Genomic DNA, 22865 nt, shown 5'->3' with positions numbered 1-22865 from the left:
CTCGGTTCCACTAACCTTAAAAGTTATTCTTTAACCAGCCCATTTGGAGTAGGAGAGGTGGGGAGAGGCGGCAGCATGAGGCACTGTGTCTTTTCGTTCAGATGATAAAGCAGCGTGTTTACTGCTCTTGGATTTTTTTTTTTTCCCCTTAATTGGGTTTGACAGCAACAAATTGTGTGAAATATGATACAACAAGAGGTGCATGCATGGAGCACAGCTTTCCTTCCAGAGTAGTGTCTTACCCATGGCAGTAGCCGTCTTCTTGCAACTACCAGTGATCACTTTAGTACGGTGGAATTCACTTAATATCACTACAGCTTCTACAATTTGATTTCCTGCAAGATCCTACAGGTTTCCTTGTGGTTTTTCCTCTCCTTTTTTTTTCCTTATCCGTGTGGAGGAGAGAGGATAAATAAGGAGAAAGGCTGAAAAGGAAAAGAATGAGTCTTAATGATGGAGACTGAAATCTTTGACCGCCCTTGTGCATTGTGTGCTGGTTTTGTTATATGTCTGTTTCTGATGGCACTGATTTAAACTCTGTAATTGTGCATAACTCTACACGTGGCTCAGGCGTCTGAGAAAAAGCGAATGATCAACTAAGCTCAAAGATCTGATGCTGGGATTTAAGTGCATAAGGGGTATTCTTTGTCAGGGCAGTATTTCTGGGAGGGAAAAAACCCAACTCCTGGTGTTCTGCTGGTGTCAGTTTGATGTCTGGTGATTCTTTGATGTAACTACAGGCTGCTGCCACAAGGTGTGGTGCTTCTTCCCACCCAGATGTTCCCTCACTGCCCTTTCTTTTGAGTCTAATGATCATCTGGTCACTGAGTTAAGTTGCTTCAGTGAGATAATGGAAAAGTGGGCCTGGGAGGAGGTGGTGGTGGTGGAGGATGGGGAAATCAGTGATATTTCCCCCCCCCATTGGGTTGCTGAACCTGCACAGTTAGTGGGGTGTGACAGAATGCACTCATCCTGGGTTAGACGAACGTCAGCCCACATCCCCCATTGCTTTCAGGTACGGCTTATGTCCTAACAAATTCCGCACTGTTTGCTGGAGTATATAATCCACATTTGGACTAGAAACAGAAAATAAAAGGTGAACCTTCCGTATTGGGAAGGTAAATATATTAGGATTTTCTTGGGGGGGAGGGAAAGAAACAAAAAGGCTTTAAGATGGGGCCTGATTATTGTGGCAGGACTGACATCTTGGCAGGAAGCTGGACTTGATTCCCATCTTTGCCTATGGTAATTTACCAATAACCTTGATTTTGCAACAAAGATCAAGTGATTTGGATGATTTTATTGTATGTTTTCATATTTATCTTTAAAACAACACCCTTTTCTTGTGTATTATTCATTCATCATTGATCCATCTTCAAGTTAAGGACTTATTTATGTGTAAATGTAGAAAATTAAACTATTTAATTTTTTATACAATTTTTTAAAATTTGTACTAAAAATTTGAAAATATTTTTCTTTGATAAAAAGGGAGGGAGTTTGCAGAAACTTTAGCTCATCAGAGTAGTACATAACTTTTGGTATGCTAATCCTGCTAGAAAAGAAGGGGTAACTTCTAAACAAAGGCAGTGAGACCAGTTAATATGTAAGATATACATGTTTTTATACTCAGTGGATACTTAAAACGTGGTCTGAATGTCTGTGTGTAGGTGTGTCAACTGAATGAGGCTAGGGATACTAAAAATTCATGGAAAAGCTGGAGGTACCACAAAATACCATGCCTTTTGGATTTCCTGTAAGTTATTGTCATGAATTATCAATGCTTCAAATGTGCAAAGTATGCAGCATAAAGATAAAATCACAAGTATATATTATTTAATTTTAACTACAATTGTGGTAACAGTGAAACATGTACTCATCTTTTTCACTTTTATAACACAAATATTTTGCAATGGAAGCAAGCTTTGTTGTCTTGTCCCAAAGAAAGTTATTCGCTGTAACCTAAACAAACCAGGAATCAGTAGGCATACTTTTTGAAAGCAGGTTTGTTTCAGCCAAAGCAACAGTGTCTTTTCGTTGCTTAATATAATGCCATAATTCTTGGCAACATTCATCTACAGATGCTTCCATGCAAAGAAGGTCTATATCGGCCTGAAATGATTTTGCGTGTAGGTTAAGGACCGTCAGATAAGAAGTAAGAGAGGTGTCTGCCATAATTGGCGTAGAGGCCACAGAAAAGAAGAAATGCTTGAAGAGTAAGGTCACAAGAGAGTTTAACTTAAAAAGCTGAAGGATTATGTAGCATTGCGAAGAAGGTGCGTGCCGGTAAGATTATTCTGTCATTTGCTGGAACCTGCCTGCTTTGCCAGGCATCAGCCACTTCCCCTTCACATTATGTAATAATTTAAAACTCCTCTCTTGCCAGAGAATTTATTTCTTCTAAGTAGCAGAAGTGGAGAGTAAAGTCTTTTATCTCGGAGGCAGATGCTTTTAGTCAGCACTGAGCACAAAAGAAATTGCGTGAAAAATAATTTAGCTTTCATTTTTGCAATGCTTGATGAATAAAATCTCAGCATGTTTTCAGCAATGCACGTTTTTAAATTTCGTTTGAGGCCTGTGAAGGATTCTGGGTGGCATAGGTGTGCGTTTTCCTGGGTTATATTGTGCACGGTTACTACCTTGCTGTCCATGATTATTATTGTAGCGTACAGTGTCCATACGCTGAAGTGTACAGTGCGGTCCGCCGGGTGACTAATTCCATTTGTGCTGAATAGGCGTGTCGAGAGGTAGGGCTGCCTCCTGTCATGTCAGGGGTTCAGGCGCACTGCAGGTGAGAACTGACTGTCATACGCTTAGTGCAGTATATTTTTTAGAAAGGACAGCATTTATGTTTGTTTATACTTAATTGACCAAGTTATTCAAAACTATTGAATCTCTGAATGCTCAGCAATAGAAGAATGCCTGTGTCCTGTACAAGATTCATGACATTTCACGGTATTAAATCCAGTGTCCAAAGTGGGGCTCTTGATCTCGAGCCTTTTTCCTCTTACTGCTTGCTGCAGAATCATTCCTGGGAAGGCAGAAGGTAGGAATAAAAATACAGCTCAAAGTAATTACTTCTGTGGCATAATGGATTTTTATCTTCCAAGATTTGTCCCTGTTTTTCAGAGCCTTTTGCTGCACAGAGTCGTCTACTGTCTGGACACGCCTTCCTAGCTCATCTATAGTATCTGCCCAGTGTAAGTTGTTAGCTCCTCAGGGCAGGTGCTTGTTTGAACAAATACGTGTTTTAGAATGCCATGCCTGTGTATAGCACCACATTAAAAGATGTGATAATTGACACTGGTTAATTTTCATACCTTGTGCTTTTATAAAAAGCAGCTCCTCGTGTACCACACTTTTTAATTCATATGCCAAAACTCTAGTTTGCTCAATTTTAAAGAAGTAGTGAAGCTTCTTAGTTTTGAGGTGACATATCTTTAAAATGTATATCCCCAGTTCACCTACGAGACTATATTGAAACTATGAGATTTCATAACTTTGTCAAAACAAATGAAAATACATTTTGAAACCTGATTATTCGTTATTGTTATTCACATAATACGACATTGAGCACATTCAGACATTTCTAACATTTGTTCAAAGTGCTGAGATTCTTCTCAGTCTAGACAATTTAAAAATCCCTTACTCGCACAAAGATAGCTGCCTGTGTCACTGCAAGTAAGGACTAGTTGCCTGAATAAGCTATTGAAGTTAAAATTGTGCAAAAGATGAGAGCTTGTCTTGAGCACTTGTTTGGAGACAGACATGTTATGAAAGGGAAATCAAGATCTGTCAGCGAAAGAAAAATAGTTTTCACTCTAATTTGTCACAAAACATATGTGGCTCTGGCCATTATAAAGTCAGTGATCCTCCCAGCTCTCTTCCACTTTCTTTCAGCGCAGTCCTGGAGAGAGCCCTCTTCTCTGAGAGGGGGAAAACTGCAGACATCCAAGTTTTAAATACCAAATACCTGGTTTGGAGCATAAATAGTAAGATGCGATGTTGGAATTGCATGTGAAACGTCTATTATTTTAAACATCCTTTCTTGCATTTGCAATCCACAGTTGTCCATCTACAGCATATCCAGGTTTTGTAAATTAATGTGCTAAAATTTGTGTCAAGCTTACATAAAAGATTTTTTAAAAATCTTGACAAGTACTTGATCTTTCTAGTACTTGGAACTTTCTGAAAATGGGATCCTTTATTGCTGCAGTTACATATGGATGTACAAAACCAAATGTACATATTTTAAGAGAAGACTGAGTGTTTGAATGATGCCTAGAACAGCTTCTGAAAATGTTTGCTGTGCAGGCAGGAATGGGTTGGTATTTGTACGGCAGTAGATTATTTTCCTGCAGTATCCTTAGCTAGTTTTCAGATTGCTTTTGCTCTGTTGTAACATTTTGTCCCCTGACTTTCCTAAATCTTCACAGTTTCTTTTCCTTCTGTTCTGAGAAACAAAAAAGAAATTTAAACCTCAAGAGTGAATCTGTGAGAGTTGTGAGCAGAACCACCCTTAAGGGCATGAAAGACAAATGGTCATCAGTCATCTAAATAAGGATAGATTCATTCCTTTCCCAAAAGACAGCCCTTTTGGCTTTCTCCTCTTAATTTTAAAACCATGGCTGTTCAGAAGCATTTCTGCAGTGCTGTTTTTTTCTTGCAGAGAGGAAAGCTTCCAGATTCCTTAAAATGAATGTCACGATGTGCCAAATGTCCCTGCTTAGGAGTTAAGTAAGAAAATGCCTTCTGTTGGAGTTATTTTCCTGAATAAAAAAATTAAAATCTGAAACTTCAGTTTGGATTCTGAATTTTCTTAGCTATATTGCTTATTTCTGATCAAAATAAATGCTTGCTGTATTTATGGGAGCACTAAGCTGAGCATTAAGTTTGATCTTGACTTGGAAGAGCTGAAACCTTAAAGCCGCTTCTGAGAGGGGGCTGCCCACCTCAGCGAGTGTCCATGCTCCCATGCTGCTGATTTTACTAATGCTGCTTGTACTGTCACTAAGCATAAAGAGAGTGTTATCCTCAAATATCTTAGCTCAAATGGTTTTTCAACAAACACTGATGTTCAGAGCAGGGGAAGATGTCCGTTTGTCTATGCATCGTTACTTAAGCAAAACAAACTACTGTCATGCAAAAAAAATAAAAATCTGTGTAGAAATGTTTCAAAAGACACACAAATTCAAAAATGCAACCATGTACGTTGAATAACATAGCTAGACATGTTTATTTTCCTTGTAATGAACTCCTGCTATGATCTGCAATGTAGTTCCAAGTTTTGTGTGGATCTTATCTGGAAAATGGAGATACAGCTACTTATCGGGAGGCTTTTTGCTAATGATCAGGTCTACAAAACCTGAAGAAGCAAAAAGCACTTCCTGAGTTGTGCTGTTTTTCTGTTTCTGATAACAAGTTGTTGATCGGAGTGCTAGCAGACAGATTTTTCCTCCCACATATCTTCATTTTAGCTGATGGTTGACCATTTTGCAGAGGTCTCTGCCAAGAATACAGCTTATATATGCAGCATTAAAGAGAAATGGTGGAAAAATTGAGTCTGAATAAATATAGATGATGTAATAGGTAGTAAAGGACTGGAGGGATCCCCAAATGCTGCTTCAAGAAGGTTTTTAAGGCGGTACAATTACAGGAACAGTTGAGGGAGGACAGTCACAGAGAGCAGGGCTAGGACTGTAAAAAAAATCTTTAGTACTTTTATTTGTCCTGTAGGATGGTAATCGTTAAACCTTCTGCTTCTGTGGAAGCGGAAGAGAAATGTGAACGTTTATCAGATGTGGTTTGGAGTGCATTACAAATTTGTTATCTGAATTATGAGATAATGAAGATTTTTGCCTGCCCCAGCGCTTGTAAGCTCTCTGTTCATGGAGGAAAGCCTGCTCTGCTTACACCTTTATAAGCAGAAGCGTAAACAGTTAGTTGAGTAAGGGTTATGGTAACTGTTAAATGTTTTAATAATCAGCCTTATGAAGTTTTTTTGTCTTAGAATTAAGCACAAAGCAGCAAACCCAGGGGTTGTAGTTGATCATATGAAAAATATCGAGGCTTTATTGAACAGTACTCAAAGACAAAACAGCTAAAGAGAAGACAAGAGAAATATTCAAAGCTGCTTCTTAGGCACTGTCAGCATTTCAGTCACCTGAATGTAAGGCTTTTAAGCAATATCTAAAATTAAAACTTTTAATTGTGATGACATACAAAAATAATGACTTAAGACTGGGAGAATTAAAAGTTCAATTAAAATATCTTCTTTGAGGTATGTACTTATTCTTTGTATTAATTTTGTCCAAAAGTAATTATTTAAATCATTGCCACTCTGAAGAGGGTGCACTTAAATGACTGTACTGGAGTGTTCCATGTACCTGAGTTTTGTAATTTGTGTCATAAGTACTCGGCCTAAAAGTAAAAAAGCCCCACCTGTTTTCTTTCGTGTCACACACGGCCCTAGAAACTGAATGTAAGTGGGTTTTTTCTAAGTGACCATGTAGTGTTGCTTTTCTTGTGTCTCCTCACCAGCTGAGAAGTCCTTCTAGACAAAATTTGTCTTTGGCAGAAACTGTCCAAAGCTATTGGCTTCCACTGGTTGTGGAGATAGATGACACTGATTAGGAAATGAGAAGCAGCTCTCTTGATAAATGCAAGAGAGGAGCATCCAGTTTATTGTTGATTCTGCAACAAAATGATTAGGAACAGGAATTTTAAACATGGAAGCTGGCAGAGCTGATTTGAAGAACATACAGGGAATGGCAAAGGACTTTGTTTTCATATAGTCCATGCTCAGAATAGAGCTTCCCTTTAACTAGCTTCTAATAATACTAGTATTGGACCAAGATGTTGCTAGAAAAGGTGGCAAAACTGCTGCTTTTTGTCACGGATGCTCAGACTGTGGGTATAACTGTCCACCTGCTTTTCATAATGCTGTCCTTATCAAACCCATCTGTTTTTCTCTTTCTTTTTTTATCACAACTCCTTGTTACTTCATTATCTGCAGTTACATGCCTTGATCTGAAACCTTCACAGTCTAACTTTACTTACCAGGGTGTAAATACTAATTCTGGATTTCTTCACTTTTATTTAAATACAAGGCCTCATTGCCTTTGTGTCTTTAGTTTGTGCTGTTAAAATCATTCATGACGCAGGCATTTAATCCAATGAGACAATGAGATACTGGTGTGCTTTACTTCGCCCTCGTTTCCTGGTTGGAGGGTGCGGATGGCTGGAGATGCACCTACTCTGAGGTTTGAGATGCAATATTTCTTCTGGTCTTTGCCATGGAAGGCTTCTCAGTTGGTAAATATCAGTCTGTTCCACAGCAGAGCTGCATTCCCTATTTTTGTAACCACAGAAATATTAACCAGAAAGGTTTAAAGCAAGTTCAGAGTGTCCAAACAGACACCTAGAATGCTCTCTTGGTGAAAGAAAGAGTTAGTGAGACTTCATGTAATTTCCTACAGGAAAGGCAAATGTCGTTGTGTTGAGATTCTGGAAGCATTAAGATGTGGCCTTGTCAGATAGTCTAAAATTCAAAGCCTCATGAAGTCGGGAGGCTTTCTTCCATTACATTAGCGGGTTTTTCATCAGGTTACAAATATTTGGTGATGAGGCTGTGTTTCCCCTAGAGAAAAAGAAGTCTTCCTTCGAGACTCATATTAGATAGGAATGGGTGTTTAATGCAGATAAAGCCGGTTTACATCTTTGTACAGTATATAGAATAGTATATAGTACAATATATCATATATAGTATATCCACAAATTCACCTTTGAACCCTGGCCTCCTATATTCTATGCAATTATTCTGTATCTTAAAATGATCCCTGCCCAAAGTGTAAACCACATGCTATGTTGTTTGGAAAGAACAGATGCTGGAATCAGTTTTGACAGATAGAGGTGATCATAGGTCATGCATTGTACATGTTATTAGCAAAAAATAGCATTTTTGTATCTCTGCATGAAACTCTGAGGGTTATTCAGTGCCGTTCATAGGTGCAGAGCTGCTGTAAGGAATACAAGTAGTTTATATGTTCTCATCATTTCATATAATGGGTATTCTATTTTGTTATGTACTGTGTTAATTCTAAAACATCACCTCCTGCCTTGACTCGTAACCGTGAGATTAAATACTCAAATGCGTGGTATGGTTTATGAAAGGATTTATTTTTCTGTAATGTTGCCAAATGGGTACTTGGTAAACCCTGACTCTAGCATGTTTTCTGCTTTTCTCATGAGCTATGATTTAGATCATCAGTTTGTGTCAGGTCCATGACCCAGGGGTTCAGCTGTGAAGACTTCTGTAGGAATCTGGGGTTTTTCCTGGTTATCAAGTGAAGTAAATTTCAGCTATTTATCGGTGGAATAACTGGGTCAGTTTGCTTTTTGATTTCAAGGTTGGAAAGTGCCAGGCTGCTTTTGCATCTTTGAATTAGGAAGTTTCCTACTTCATAATGCTTTCAGTCATGTGGCAATCTGGCCTAATGGAAGCCAATGGGATTTTTTCCATTAATCATAATAATGCATGGCTGAAATACTGACCTTGTCCTTTGTGTTGGAATTTTATCTGCTTTTAAACATATTAGTGAATAACTTTTTTGTGCCCGATGCTTTCCAGAAGTTTTCTGCAGTTGTCAGATACTCTCAGTACTGAAGCTGTGTACATCGCAATGGCAGCGTTTCTAACGCTTATCATATTTCACATTTAGGCATTAATGCATAATGTTTCTATACTTTTTCTATGACAAATAATCCATAATTAGACTTAAAACCTTTCAGGTTTCTGTAACTGCTTTTTCTTGTCTGCATTATTATATTACAGCAAGTACTCAGGATTCTTAATAAGTATATTTGTGATGAATCCACGTGCCAATTAAGAATGAAATTTCAAGATAGGCAAGGAAAATCTAGATCTTGTCTGTCTGAACTGCAGTAAAGCAGTTGGTACGCTGCCTCAGAGTGTACAGAGAAACACAGAGGAATTGATCTGTTACGATAGGAGGCTAAAAGAACTTGGCTCATTTAGCCTAGCAGAATGAAGGTTAAAAAGGGTATGATTGGTCTTTATAACTCCATTATGAAAATAAATGCAGACAAGGAAAAGAACTATTGAGGCTGCTGCCTCTCGGTGGACACTAGTTGGCCATGAACTAATTTACACTGGAAAGTAGAAGATTCTAAATGCTCAGAGAATAAAGTTCTAAAACGAACAGTAGGAACAAACAAATTAGTTTTAGGATAAGCTTGCTAAACAGCTGACATATTGTGTGAACTGTTTCTTGTGATAATGATGGACAGGACTTGATCCATCACACCCCAGTGTACTTCGTGTAGGTTAGGAGGTGAAGGGCTGACCAGATTCTGTCCAATTAAATGTGCACCATCACAGTGTCAAGCTGCTAAACTGTTTCTGAGCTGCTATTATCAAATCTGTAATCATACGGTGAAAAGGAAGTTGAGTATTCTGTTTGGAGCTCTTTGACTCTTTCCCTCAATTTATTAACTTTTCTGTACCCCATTTATTTCTTCTGTGCTTAGTGGTGATATAAAGGAATTTCTGTGAGAAGGATATTTATCCTTGGGAAAAAAGCTATTCCAGAATAGTATGTGCTTGTTTCTCATTGATTCAAAGATTTCATTTGGTCTTTTGTTCCTGGAAAAACTGATTTAAGAAAAAAAAAGTATAAAATAATGTAACAGGGACAGGTCCATTTGATCATATTTTCATACAATGAGTAAAATGTATAAGTTGCACATTCACTGCTTTTGTAGCTGTGATCAGTACAGGCTGTCTACGCACGTCTGGCATTGCTGATATTGAAATGAATAGATTCTCTGACTTGGACACTTTTGTTGGAGAGTGAATTTACCTTCAGTTGTACTTCGAGGTACAAAGTACTCTTCAGAATCTGAGGCAAATCAAATGTGTGCTTAAATAATTAACACCAGAAAATAATTTCCCTTGTTTTTATGTGCATCTTTGACCAGTGGCCTTGAAGCTAGCGCACAGTTTTGTTAGTAAAGTGGGTGAATGAAAGCAATACAGTAATTAATGAAAGCGGTGTGTTCTGTATTATTGCAATGTACAGGAATCCTAGCCATGTAGCCCTTTTATTCCAGGTGCTGGTTTATGTAGGCGTGGTGGTAGCGCGTATACATTGTGCTAGGCAGCGTATATTCATTGCAACAGCAATGCTGAGCACAAAGAACTCCTAAGTAGGCCAAAGACTACAATTGGATAAAAATAGGTAGTCAAATTACAGTGGAAGAATAAGATTTGTTGGTCACCACAGTAGAGAGCAGCTGTAGGTCATTGACGCTGTAGTTGTCACAATTTCTGCAGGTATTATGGCAAAGAAGTTTTCAGAAGGCATCTGAAGCAAGATAACAGAATTTGTTAAGACCAAGCCCCTAACCCGAAAGACTACTTGAATGAATAGGATTATTTCTAGTGATGTCAGGATGCATATTGAATTACGCGCAAGTATTCTAGGCATGATATGTTTTAACATGTTTAATTTTGTGTTGCCTTTTTGAATAATTCTGCTCGTTGACACAGTGCGATTTTTTTCGCATGTTCTCTTGGCCTGTTTTTCAGAGATGCCAATAATCATAATTACCAGTGAACAGAAATAAGTCATTTTACACGTGTTTACGATGAACAATTTCAGAAGCATTGTATCTTTAAAAAAACCGTGGATTTGCACTGAAAAGTGCATGAATATTTCTTGATTATCTTCTGACGAAATCAATACAAAGGTGGTGTTTTAGGTATATTGTATCTGCACACTGAAAAGGTGATAAACTAAAGCACCTGATAGAAGGTTTCATAATGTGGATAAATTTTTGTGCATTTCTTTCGATTTCCAAGTACGTCTCTAAGTTGAGTGCCTGTTTAGAGTTTGCTTATCACATATGCAGAGCTATCATTTATATCGTGATGAGGGAGTTTCCTTGCATTAGGACAAAGTTGTCCGCTTTGAGTAGATGCTTGTACGCACCATTGCTTCTGTTTGCCATGTGATGGACGCAACATTTGTTGGTGCTGAATCAGTATATGAAAGCATGGCAGCCTTCAGTTGAGAAATAAAGCAAAGTCTAGTATTTACCTAAGTGGAATAATGGCTTACTAATAATTAGGTGCTCCTTTTAAGTATGCCAGATAACTTGAAGAAATAGTAAAAGGTATGGTGTCATTTGGGTTCAGAAACGTAAGAGCTGTTATTATTTTGCTTAACATTTCATCAGCACTTTGGATTAGTATTTATTCTGGAATACAGAGTAGTAATTATTGAAGGTGAGCTCTTTCATGTTTCATACAATTTAGGAGATCATGAATATTTGTATTTCTTGCCACCTAAATTACAGTGGCAATCTTGCAACAGAAGTAAGTCTTCTGTAGGGCTGCTGATCCTTTGTTGTTAGAATTAAGTCAGTCATGACTCTCCAGCCAGAAACTGGTTAAATATGGCAGCCCAGGTACCGTGACTTTGCATGCTTTGCATGCTTATTTGTATTTATTAATATACATTATTGCAAAATATTACTTAACCAAAAACATTCTGGTTAAGATCATAGCTGGATATGCCCATTTAATTATAGCAATTTTTTAACATCCCATGTGCGGTTAAAAAATGGGGAAATTCTTATATAAAGTTTTACTTAAAGATAGAGTAATTAAAAATAGATCTGATCTGTTAAAATGATGCTTTCCTTGGCAGTTTAAAGAGTAGAAGAAATTGATTTTCTAAAAGCTTTTAAGTCTTTACTTATGTTTGTTATGGAGTGGGTGGTACTTCACTTGATTTCAAGTATTCTTATAATATCACAGCAGAGTCTTTTAGTGCAATACACTAGATGTCCATAATGCTTTAAGTGTTTTTTGTTTGCTTGTTTGTTTTTGGGTTTGTTTGTTTTTTAATGCCATTACACTTATAAGAACATGGAGTTACAGTACCCACATTTTTTTCTTCCAGCTCAAATCCCACCCCTCACTCCCCCATTTGATACATGCTTGTGGAAGGTTCTTGAACTGTAGTTGTAAACAGTGATTTACTTCTTTGTACAGGCAGAAAGACTAATCTTTGGGGAAAATATTTTGTGCCTCAAGAAGTGGATTGCTGCCTTTAAAAAAAAAAATTAAAAACAATCACAGATCATCTGTCTAGCTGCAGCCAGCATTGATGTGGAAGGACTAGTGTACAGCTAGGGTTCTTGTCTTGAAAATGAAACAGTAAATTAATCCAGGCTTTGCTATGTGTATCCAAAAACGTTGTCAAAACCTGAAAATAGGGAAGAAAAAAAAAAGGAAAGAAACAGTGCTATGAGAAAGCTGGAAGGATTATCATCCTTACTCTCTTGGACATGTTCACATCAGCAGTAAGCTTTTTTGTATACTGATCTAAAGCTGATAGCTTTAATACATGAATGCAGAGCCAGGGGTGGACACGTAGAGGAAAGAGCACGCATAGACGTGAAATCAACTTTACCCCAATAAGAATGGCGGACAAAGATGTGTTTTCAAGGCAGTTCCTCTCTATAAGGTTGTACATGGTGTAGTACTGAGGCACTGCCCGAGTGCCTTAGTCAGGTACCTATTAAAGACATAGTGTCTCTTTATTGATTGCTTTTGTGGTCTTCAGATTTTATAAATTGTTGTTAACAAAAAATACACACTGACTTATGTTTTGTTTTGTTTGCTTGTTCAGGTTTACCAAAAATGCAAGTAATTCGCAACTACAGCGGAATACCGCAGCCAGCGACACAAGATGGCCCACCATTGCATATCCAGATTGGGGACACTATTGAGCTCATTAGAGGAGATGCACATAGCTTATTTTGGCAGGTATTGTATCATTTAGCAAATGGCTGTATTCCATTAGTCCCAGATATTAAATTCTTATTGATATATTGCTCTTCTAATTTTTTCCCTTTTTGAACAACAAAATAATGTCATCTTGTTTTATCCAAAATAAATGTCTAATACAATTATTTTTACTTTTAAAGTGCCTGTAGTTCCTATATTATGTAAAACTTCATTTTTGCAGCCTTAGAATAAAAGTCCCGGTGAATAAATCTGCAAGAACATGGCACTGGTAACAATCCTTCTAGTGAAATTACAAGAGTTAAGGAGAGTGTTTGGCACATAAACAGCAAAGTCCTCTGAATTTTCAGTCACTGCTTCTCTTAGCATTGCAGAACTAAAAGCTGTATTGGCAAAACCCGGTTATGAATATTAGATTTATAGGAGAGAGAAATGGCTCTGCAAAACAGAACCACACCTAAACTTCTTGATGACCTGTCAGGTCCGTTAAGAGCAGTTTTTTATGTACATGGGAAAAATACATTCTCTTGACAGTAAAATTCAGTATCACGATTGATATCACTACTACTGTTACTGAAATTTCTTTTTAATTGTAAACTGTAAACAGATTCAAAATGCTGTCCTGCATTCACTCTAAAGATAAGTGCTTTCAAGCATGTCTCATTTTTCTTGATTGTTTTATTAATTGTTTGTACTAGAATCCTATGTACTACTGATGTTACTGGATGAATGGAACTAGAGCTAAATAGAAGAACTCCAGGTTATTAATAGAAAAACAACTGGGAAGGATTTGTTGTGTTGAATCGTTATTCCTGTGTTTGTGATTTTCTTTTTTCTTTGAAGTTATAATAAGTTAATGATTAATTACAAAAACTGCTTGGTCTGTTACATGAGTTAGGTCATACTTTTCCCCCGCCCCCCACCAGCTTCAGTTAGGGTTGAATCTTCTCCAAATTCTCCAGGACTGAAATCAGTGAACTCTGTTCCTATGCCACTGCATCATCCTGAACAACATTTAACTGGGGGAAATAATAAACAATAGAATCGCTATTTCAGAAAAAAATTAAATAACTGTAACCACCCTGCACCCCAACCCCCCCAAACCTGACCATAGATATTTCATACCACTAAAAATAATTTTTTTTCAAATGTTGGTTGCCAGGTTTTGGCCTATATAGTTTTATATGTAGGGCTTGGTTCTGCAAGGTCTGGTCCAGAGAAGCATATGAGCATGCTCTTGTTTTGGGACTGGCTGGAAGGTAATCCTCTGACTAATACACTTAGTACAAACCAGAATTATTGGCACCGTGTGGGACTGATTCTATTGCCATGTTCATATATGTCCATCAACCCAATCTACTGGAATTTGCATGGATGCTATTTGTACCTATCGTGCTAAAGAATTTAGCCAGAATCTCGCTGTGTTTAACTAGCAGAAACTGGAAAGTGCATGAGGCTTTTCCCCCAGAAGCCTTAGTAATAGATTTAAATCTTAATGGAAATTGTCATCTCCATTAGCATCATTCAGGAAGGTTTTTTTTCACACAAGCTGTCTTGTCACAGACTGCTTCACACAGATTTTCATAAGTCTTGTAATGACATCTGCATTTAAAAATGCATATTAAGAAAAAAAACTGTGAAATGCAATTTTTATTAAAATCTAAGTTTTATTCAAGAGGTGTTTTAGAGTAATTTACAGCTCACCTGCAAGACTAATATTAGAATGGGTTGTTGACTGTCGCTCAGTTTAGAAATTCAAGCACTTGTAATAGGTAAGTAAGTGCGGTTTAAGTATAATTTTTTTGTTCTTTACATCAAATGAACACCACGAGGTACCAAGTAGTGCTTAAGCTATAGCCTAAATGCAATCAAATGTGTTCTGATAGACGTAACAATTCTGCTGCGTTACTGTTTGAATGATCATGTAGCTGCTGTTGTAGTACGTTCTGTAGTAATTCAAGACCACGTACACGTATGAATATTCCTGTTATGCAATCTGGAAAACAGGAGGAGTATTTGGGTTTTCCTTTATGAAACAGCAAATACTTTTCTGAGAGGGAAACTGAGCAATCACAGAGACTATAAGATGGCTATGATAAGCATTCATGAATTCCATGAATTTTCTTTCTGCCTCTTCACTGTTATCATCCAAAACCTAACCTTTCTTCAAAGAGAATGTGTAATGTAGGGGCATTGATGCTATTATGAGTTATTTTACTCTCCTGGGTGAACACCTGGCTATGTATGAAGAGAAGGACGGTCGTCTGCTGATACTCACCAGTCCCCTTGTGCATGACTACTCTTCTTGCTCCGTCACGGTGCAAGACTGGAAGAGCTGTGCTGCTTGCCTAGCTGGTGCTCGGTAATGTCACTTGCGGAATGAAATAGGAAAAGGAAGAGGGGCTGGGGGGAGAGAGGAGAAAACTTAGTGTTTAAAATGGAAACTTCAGACCCCTTAACCAGAGCAGTACTAGTTGTTGCAGCTGTAGTAATGCAGCTTTGAAGTAGTCAGATTTTTATTATAGATGTGAATATTTCTCTCCTCTTCTGAGTTTAGTTCGAGTAAATTGGTACCTGCGTAACCCGAGGGCAGGCTTTCAGCGGTGCTGCAGTGCCAACCGTAAGATAGAATGTAATTCCAGTTCTACAGGTTTACATTGCAGTTACCCACCATCCTCAGGCAGTCATGTTTCTCAAGTACACCAAAAGAATACAGATATTTCCTGGACTGATTCTTTCCTTTTTCAAAACCAGCTTTTCTTTGATGCAGATTAAACCCCTATCAAGTAACAGCTATTACAGATGTACTTTCTAATGCTTCAGTAGTTAGCGGTCCTGCTGTAATCAGCCAAAAGACATTAAGTATATTGTAAATACACTTACGATACTAAATGGAAACATTAGGGAGGCAGCACTGTAAAAAGTGCCTTTTGAAAGCGCCCTTTTTTTCCTTTTGGTTTGTAATTTGGTTTGTAGTTTTTTTGTCTGGCTCCTTCCTCTCTTCACCACACTTTGTGCTGAACAAAATGAAAATGGGTGAAGGACATGATAATTTATAAATTTTAGCTGTCCTGGAGTCCTAGTTCTGTCCATGTCCGATGAAGTTAATGGGCATTGCGTAGCTACGTAGCAGGCAGCGGTCTGGAACTTGAGAGCAAATGTGTCAAATGGCTTCAGAAAGTGTCTCTCATTAAGACAGGTACGAGAGTCGTGAATCAGCCTCTAGTCTTGCTGAGACTGTCATTGAAAGAAATGGAATGAAGGGCTTTGTTGGCCCTTATATATATGAATATGTATGCACGTATACACACATACATGTAATATATATTTTAATATATAATATAATGATTTAGACATACAATGTAATTGTATATACATTTTAAATCCAGTTCTGTCCAGTCCTTTCCTTCTGGTTTTTTAATGACCATAAGCCATTGTAGGACAATGTTCAAGGGAAATGCTTACTCACCAAACAATAAGCAATTGGCGAGCAGGAAACATAAAGTAGAAAGAACTGATTAGAAGTAGTGAAGTATGGTAACATAATCATTTCTCTGTTGTTAATGAGATGATGGATAGGTCTTAAATTCTGAAATTGTCATCTGACAACAGGTCATGGTTTTGTGTATGAATGACACCAAGCCTTGATGAATTTAGCTAGGATTTCTAAACAAAATAACCTAGTGTCCTAAGGACATTATCAAATTATTTGTATGAGCTCATTATTGACAGAGCATTTTTAAGTGAGCAGTTTCCTTTGGCAACGTGTAATAGATCAAACCCTGTTCTGTTTAAGGACTTGCTTTTCTTCAACTAGCATAGCCACCTGCAGTTTTCTCATGTGAAGCTTGCCTTCAGAAGAAAAAGCCTTTCTTGGGTTGTCTCAGTGCTTGTTACAGTCATGCCATTGCTCAAAATGCAAGGGCAAAGTCTCGTACTGGCCATGGTACTTGGCGATATTTTGTGTGATGAGAGAGTCTGTCCGTGCAATGTCTCTACTGCTGCTTTTGCTTTGGTCTCGCTCCGTAGAATGCGTGCTTCGCTTGTAGCCTCTCCTAGCCCGCATCCCAGAGCTTCACAGAGCAGCATCTTCCAACACGGGGTGACTTCTAAGGAAGCTGTAGGATTGTTGCTTGGGTGGAGGGTATTTCTTAGTGCTGTACCTCTCGTGTAAGTCTGTCCACTGACGATGTAGTTGCTCACCACTTCATTTCAACGCATGTTCAGTGTCCTCCAGATGATGAATTTTTTGCTGCAAGTGCCATTGATTTGTTACCCACAGAATACTCAAAGTGAAAGCGCACAGATGTTACAACGCAGCCTATGGATTGCAGTTCAGTTTCCTGATTCTGAATGTGTATACATTAGAATGTCTGCTTTGTGACAGTGATTTAACCAAAACAGGTCTCAGCTAATCTCATGATCTTTGCTGTTCTGCTGGGTTTTTAAGCTGCAGTTTGTACCACTGTGTACTGCTTAGCAGTATCTAAGCCAGGTAATGTAGGGCTGGCTCTACATCGTATTGTCTCATGGACTGGTCTTTATCTACATGCTATGGTTTCTTCAATGACTTTATTTATTTTCACTTGAGGTCATAGAACAGCTCAGTTTGGTATAATTCAGTGCAGGTTGAAGCATTTAAATGTCTGCAGATGAAAGCTAGCTTTCATTCTAGATAACAGGGTGTGCAAATACATTTCTGGAAAAACAGTAAGAGGTAATTCTGGAAGCGCCCAGGCTGCATTTCGGACTTGCAGGACGAAGCGCTATAAACATGATGAAACACTATCGAACATTTGAAACGATGTCTCTTTCTTTGCACTTTCAGAAGGTAACACAGGGGTCCGTTTCTGACCTCATAAAATTTTGATCCTTGGCTGCTTGTTGGGGACATCACTTGTGTGTTGTCCGTACGTTTCCATGACACATGTTGCATATGTGTCATTTTTTCAGCTTCTTTCACTTTATATAAATGTTTCTCATGAACAGCGGTGGTGTGTGGGCACATACAAAACTAACGTTCAGTTGTTCTCCTTCAAATGCTTTTTCTCATTAATATATTTTATTCACTGACTGTGATATCACTTGCTATTCAGGTAAGATTAGTATTGTAAATAAGTATCATGTAGTTGGGAGACTGTCAGAGCTCTGCTTATAAGTTAAGTCTGTACTTCAGAGGAATCCATGTTTCGGGAGTAAATGGAATATATGGCTGCAAAGGGTAACCTGTATTCAAGCAGATAGTGAGGGAGAGGGCCGGAAAGCTTTGCTGAACACAGTTTCAGATCTATGAGATTGTCACTTTCTTGCCCATAATTCTTCTAATATCATCGCTATTCTGCATATTACAGCTTAAGTACTGCTTACCTGCTTTTTTCCCTCCTCTGCACTTCACTGTAGAGTTGGTAAAGATGGCAGTCACTGGGGTCGCTGTGCATGTGTGACAAATTGCATAATGATCTCCCTAGGAAAATGATGCACTTATTTATTGAGCTTAGCATATCACAGTCAAAGAATGTTTTCATTTTTTCATAAACCCTCATAATTCTTGCTTTTACATTCAGCTTTACCCTGTTTGAAGTCAGAGTTCTGATTTGTGTGGTGGTATTAGGGTACAGTTGCACATTTAGTGTTACAGAAACGAAATTAACTAAAACCCCAAAGAAATTCCATGTCTGTTTCTGAAGCATTTTTCCCCCTTTTAATTGTTTATGTTGCAGGTATGCTATCAAAAATAAATGTAATTTTCAAGATCACAGTGCTTGTAAAGTAGTACTCCTTATTCTCATTGTCGAATGCTGATAGTGTATTATGTTTACAGTCACTACATCAAATTTCATGGAGGTTAGGCATTTATATGCGTTTAAAAATCTGTTAAATGAAAACATTTGTTTGCCAAAATACACATTTTGATGCCTTCATTTTATGTATCTGTGTTCAGAAATTTTAGCCATGTGCACTGCAACACGTGGTCAGCATGGTCACAGCCAAATGCTTCTAGGACCCACAAAACTGTTGAGTAACACTTTATTAGAACATTTTATTTTCAAGACTCTTTGATATACTCATATTGTCCTAAATCCCTGTGCGTGTATTATCATGTACTGTTAATCCCCGTTATGTCTCAAAAATGGAAAATTTTGGGTTTTATTCCCTAGGGCAGAAATCTAACAACGGGAGAGCTTGGATTCTTCCCAAGTGATGCAGTAAAGCCTAGCCCATGTGTAAGTACAATTGTTTAATTCTGTTTGTCATCTTACAGAAAAACTGCCTAGTTCACACCATCGCCTTATTAATCTTACCTTACAAAAATCGTATCGTTTCTGGTTCCTTTGTGTTTTCATGGTATGTTCAATATTGCTTAAAATACAGCATTCTAATACTTTTGGTAATCGGATGTAGATAGGACATGTCAAGAAAACATGTTTGAGAAGCAGATTTAACTTTTGAGAATATTAATAAATTGAATTGTCTAAAGAGTTTTCAGAGTACAGAACAAACATTGTTGTGTGAAAGTGCACTTTCTTCCTTGCCCAGCAGTGAGGTGGGAATGCTGGGGTCCTAATCTTTTCCCCAGTCGCTTTGGGTTAGAGAGAGGGATTACACCTGAAGTAGTGAGTTTAAAAATGTGTAAAACTAATATTAAACTTTGAATTTGAGAAATTTTATCCTCTCTCTAGGTTCTTGCCTGCCCTTACTTCATCCAAGGATGTTCTCAATCTAGAGAAGTTCATGATAACAATAAGAAAAATTATTTTATAATAGGTACTCAAGAGTTTTATATACAGGTGTGATGATACATTAACATACCGTATACTTGCTCCTTCGTTCTCTGGTCTCTGTAACTCTGCGCATCAGATTACTATATGTCCCTTTGTTGAGATTAATTTGTGTAAACCCATAAACCCAGTGATGAATCATATTCCTTACTTTGCTGTAAGACACTTTAACTTCCTTTAACCTGATTCACAACAGTTTGGCTTAGCAATAGAATTGTTTTTCATTACAGCAATCAAGATATGCCCCTGAAATGGTTTGCAAGTAGGTGGAATCAGCTGTTAGTGGCTGCATTTTGATATGCCTTCAGGGCTCATATGGTGCCTTAGTTTCTAAAAGAAATATACATGTGATCCTAAGGAATAGAAATGCATTTGTATCTCTTGAGGCATCTTTAATTAGTGCCCCGTATTTTCAGATTTGGTTCCATGCACAGAATATTTGTAGGTACAAGGTATATTAGATGGGGTGAGAGGACAGATCTGGAAGAAGGAGGAAAATGTTATGTGACCTTAGCTTTCTTCCCTCCACCCCTTGCTTCTTGTACGAGTTGTGGGTTCCCATGCCGCGGCGTCACCCTCCCGGTGGCTGGCAGTACCCGCTGGGTAGTGGCGCGGTGTTCTTGGAGCCACCCAGTCAGCTGTTGTATACATCCTCGGCAGCAGCTGCAGCAGCATTTCGGGAACCACCACTACACTTCAAAGCAGAGGAAACGGGATGCCCAAAGTTAGGGAAAGCACTGCTGGGGTGTCGTAAAGGTTGCTTTCTAGCGGTAAAGCTTTCCGCTTGATTTAGAATATACTATCTAGAGGAGTACTGAAAAGAATAGTTTTACAGAATTAATAAATATTATTCACAAAATGTTACCAACCAGTGTCATGATCAGAACAAAAAGATAAATTGATGCTTTACCACTGTTAACTTGGAAGGATGAAATATAAACATCGTATTATGATAAATGGTGCAGTAAAAATACTGAAACATCAATCAGGTTTTAAACATGCTATAACTTTTACTGTTATTATTAAGTCTAACAGTCTTTACAACCAGCTGATATAAAAATGCCCAGAAACAGTATAAAATACATACATAAAGGCCTTCAGGAATGAGTTTTGAATGAAAAACTGCTGAGCTCCAGAATCTATATTCCAGACTTTTCACAGATGTACCTATAAACAATTTTTTCCACTTTGCAATAAGTAGTATATGTCAGCAGACATTTTCTGCTCCGTATGAGTAATAACTGGTTCTTCCTACCTAGCTTTCTTCCAGTTTTCTCATTTCTTTAGAGGTGTTGAATACATAGCACAGTATGAGCCAAGAGCTTCTGGAATAACATTTGATTTTACTGTATTTCATAACAATGGACAACACTTGTTATATATCTGTCCTTTCAAAATTAATGAAAAGGACTACTCATCTCTTGTTTTAACTGCTCTGAAGGATGGACTTAAACCATCTTTGAATTTTTATAACTGTTCCAACATAGCAGGACGACTCGATGCATTAAGAATTTTTTTTTAACTATTCTTTCTTCTCCTGCTGCTGATACGATGCATGTTATTTAATTAGTCCTATGGGAGATAATACAAATCACTAAAGGTGCAATTCTTCTGTAGATGAAACGTATTATTGAAATATCTCGCAGCATGTAAAGACTCCGTAAGTGCCTAGCTGGCCTTGAAACGACTCATTCGGTTGCTTCAGTGAAACATTTCTCGTAGAAATTCTTTGTCATTGTATTCATAATCTGTTAACTTTCCAAGCCTCGCCGTCGGAAGCAGAGGTGCCTGAGAAACACCGTCACTAGCTGCAGGGCTGTGAAGTGCCACCGCTGCTGCCAGCGGCAGTGCCCAGCTGCGTTAGGCCCCCTGCGCTTGAAGAGGCTTTGCGTGCCACCAGCACTGCAAAGGGTGCTAGCTGAGGGCCCCTGGCTGTGCTCCTGGGGAGTGACGCGCCTTCCTTTTCCTCCCTCAAGAGCTAGACTAACTTGGCGACTGTTTTAACACCTGGGTAGATGTACAGTTGTGCAAGCTGAACGTGTGACCCTGGTTCTATCACAGAGACCTTCAATGTGTTCCAGACTAGTGTCTGCTTTGTTATTTAGAAAAAAATGCAAGTTTTGGGCTGTACTGTAAAATTCAGAATTTTATAATAAAAGTCTTGGGTTGAGAGGCATTCGAGTAAGGGGTTGTGTATATAGCTCGAGTGACCATTATGTCAAAGGCAGAAAGCAGAACTTTGTGAACTTTGCCAGTTTTGGTTCATGGAAATGAATCTTAACAGTGCAGGGACAGAAGTCACGCCGTAAGTAAATTTAAAGTTACTCAAACCCCTATGCTGTCACAAAAACGTGAGCAGTTATGTTTGCTTCTGTGGAGAAGTTAGGAGGGATAATAATTTAATTTCTAATCTAAGTTTTTTGAAAACTTTCTCAATAAAATTGTTCTGAAGTTATCTAAGAAAACACCTAGCCAGTGTTTTAAGTGAAGTGTTTGGAGTAAATGCATTATATAACTCTAGCGTTGAGGCTTGTTAGCATGAAGATGAGAGCCTTAAAATGGTGAAATCATAACAACTTGTTTCGGTAATTCAGTAATTTCACACTCTAGTAACTGTGGTTTTTGAGGAGGTTGCAAGATAATATGTTGCCACACAAGTGGTTTTAAATATCATATGTGTCTGTATGTTCCCTCAACGCACACTGTCTGCTGTCGTCTAGCTTACAACATCCTGGTTCAGTAATCTCTTCATAGCTTCCAGTTCTGCTGTTTTCCGTTCAAAAGCTGCCAGTCACTACCTCAGCAATACCGCTAGACTATACCGTAGCATTTTGGACAGGTTAACACAAAAATTTTGCCTTACTTGACTCTTGCTACTTTAACTGCAGAATGCCGTGATTAAAGATGCAGGGTGTTTGGTGGGGTGGTTGTGTTGGATTGTCTTCCTTTTTTTCTTTATTCTGTTTTGGTTTTGGGTAGCTTTTTTTGTCCCATCACTGGAGTTCATTTCAAGGTCAGGTCTAGAGACTTGATGGAGATCTTGGTTGATACCTGAGATCAAGTTAGCGGGAGTTGTAACTGATTTCAATTTCAATTGTTTTAAGTTTGTAGGCCTGTGTAATAACATCTTCCTGAGTTGGGAGTCTCTGTTGAAGACACTCCATGTATTACAGATAAAAAAAAATATGAGAAGAATGTTATTGCATTTTTTCCCTATTAAATTCCAGAAAATGATAAAACATGCTTTGGTTTTA

General features: G+C 38.1%; 1 protein-coding gene across 1 annotated transcript in view; it reads left to right on the top strand.

Moving 5' to 3' along the window:
* The window catches only part of VAV3 (vav guanine nucleotide exchange factor 3), a 172217-nt gene that overhangs the window by 126462 nt on the left and 22890 nt on the right, over nt 1–22865 (top strand). The window contains exons 20-21 of the mRNA XM_064455631.1: nt 12717–12853; nt 18991–19056. Of these exons, the coding sequence (XP_064311701.1) occupies nt 12717–12853; nt 18991–19056 (203 nt within the window). The remainder of the gene's footprint in view (nt 1–12716; nt 12854–18990; nt 19057–22865) is intronic.

The sequence above is a fragment of the Phalacrocorax carbo genome, chromosome 6 (genome assembly GCF_963921805.1).
Source record: "Phalacrocorax carbo chromosome 6, bPhaCar2.1, whole genome shotgun sequence".
Classification (NCBI taxonomy): Eukaryota; Metazoa; Chordata; class Aves; order Suliformes; family Phalacrocoracidae; genus Phalacrocorax; species Phalacrocorax carbo.
The sequence above is the reverse complement of the archived record's forward strand: the minus strand, read 5'-3'. Positions and strand labels throughout refer to the sequence as shown.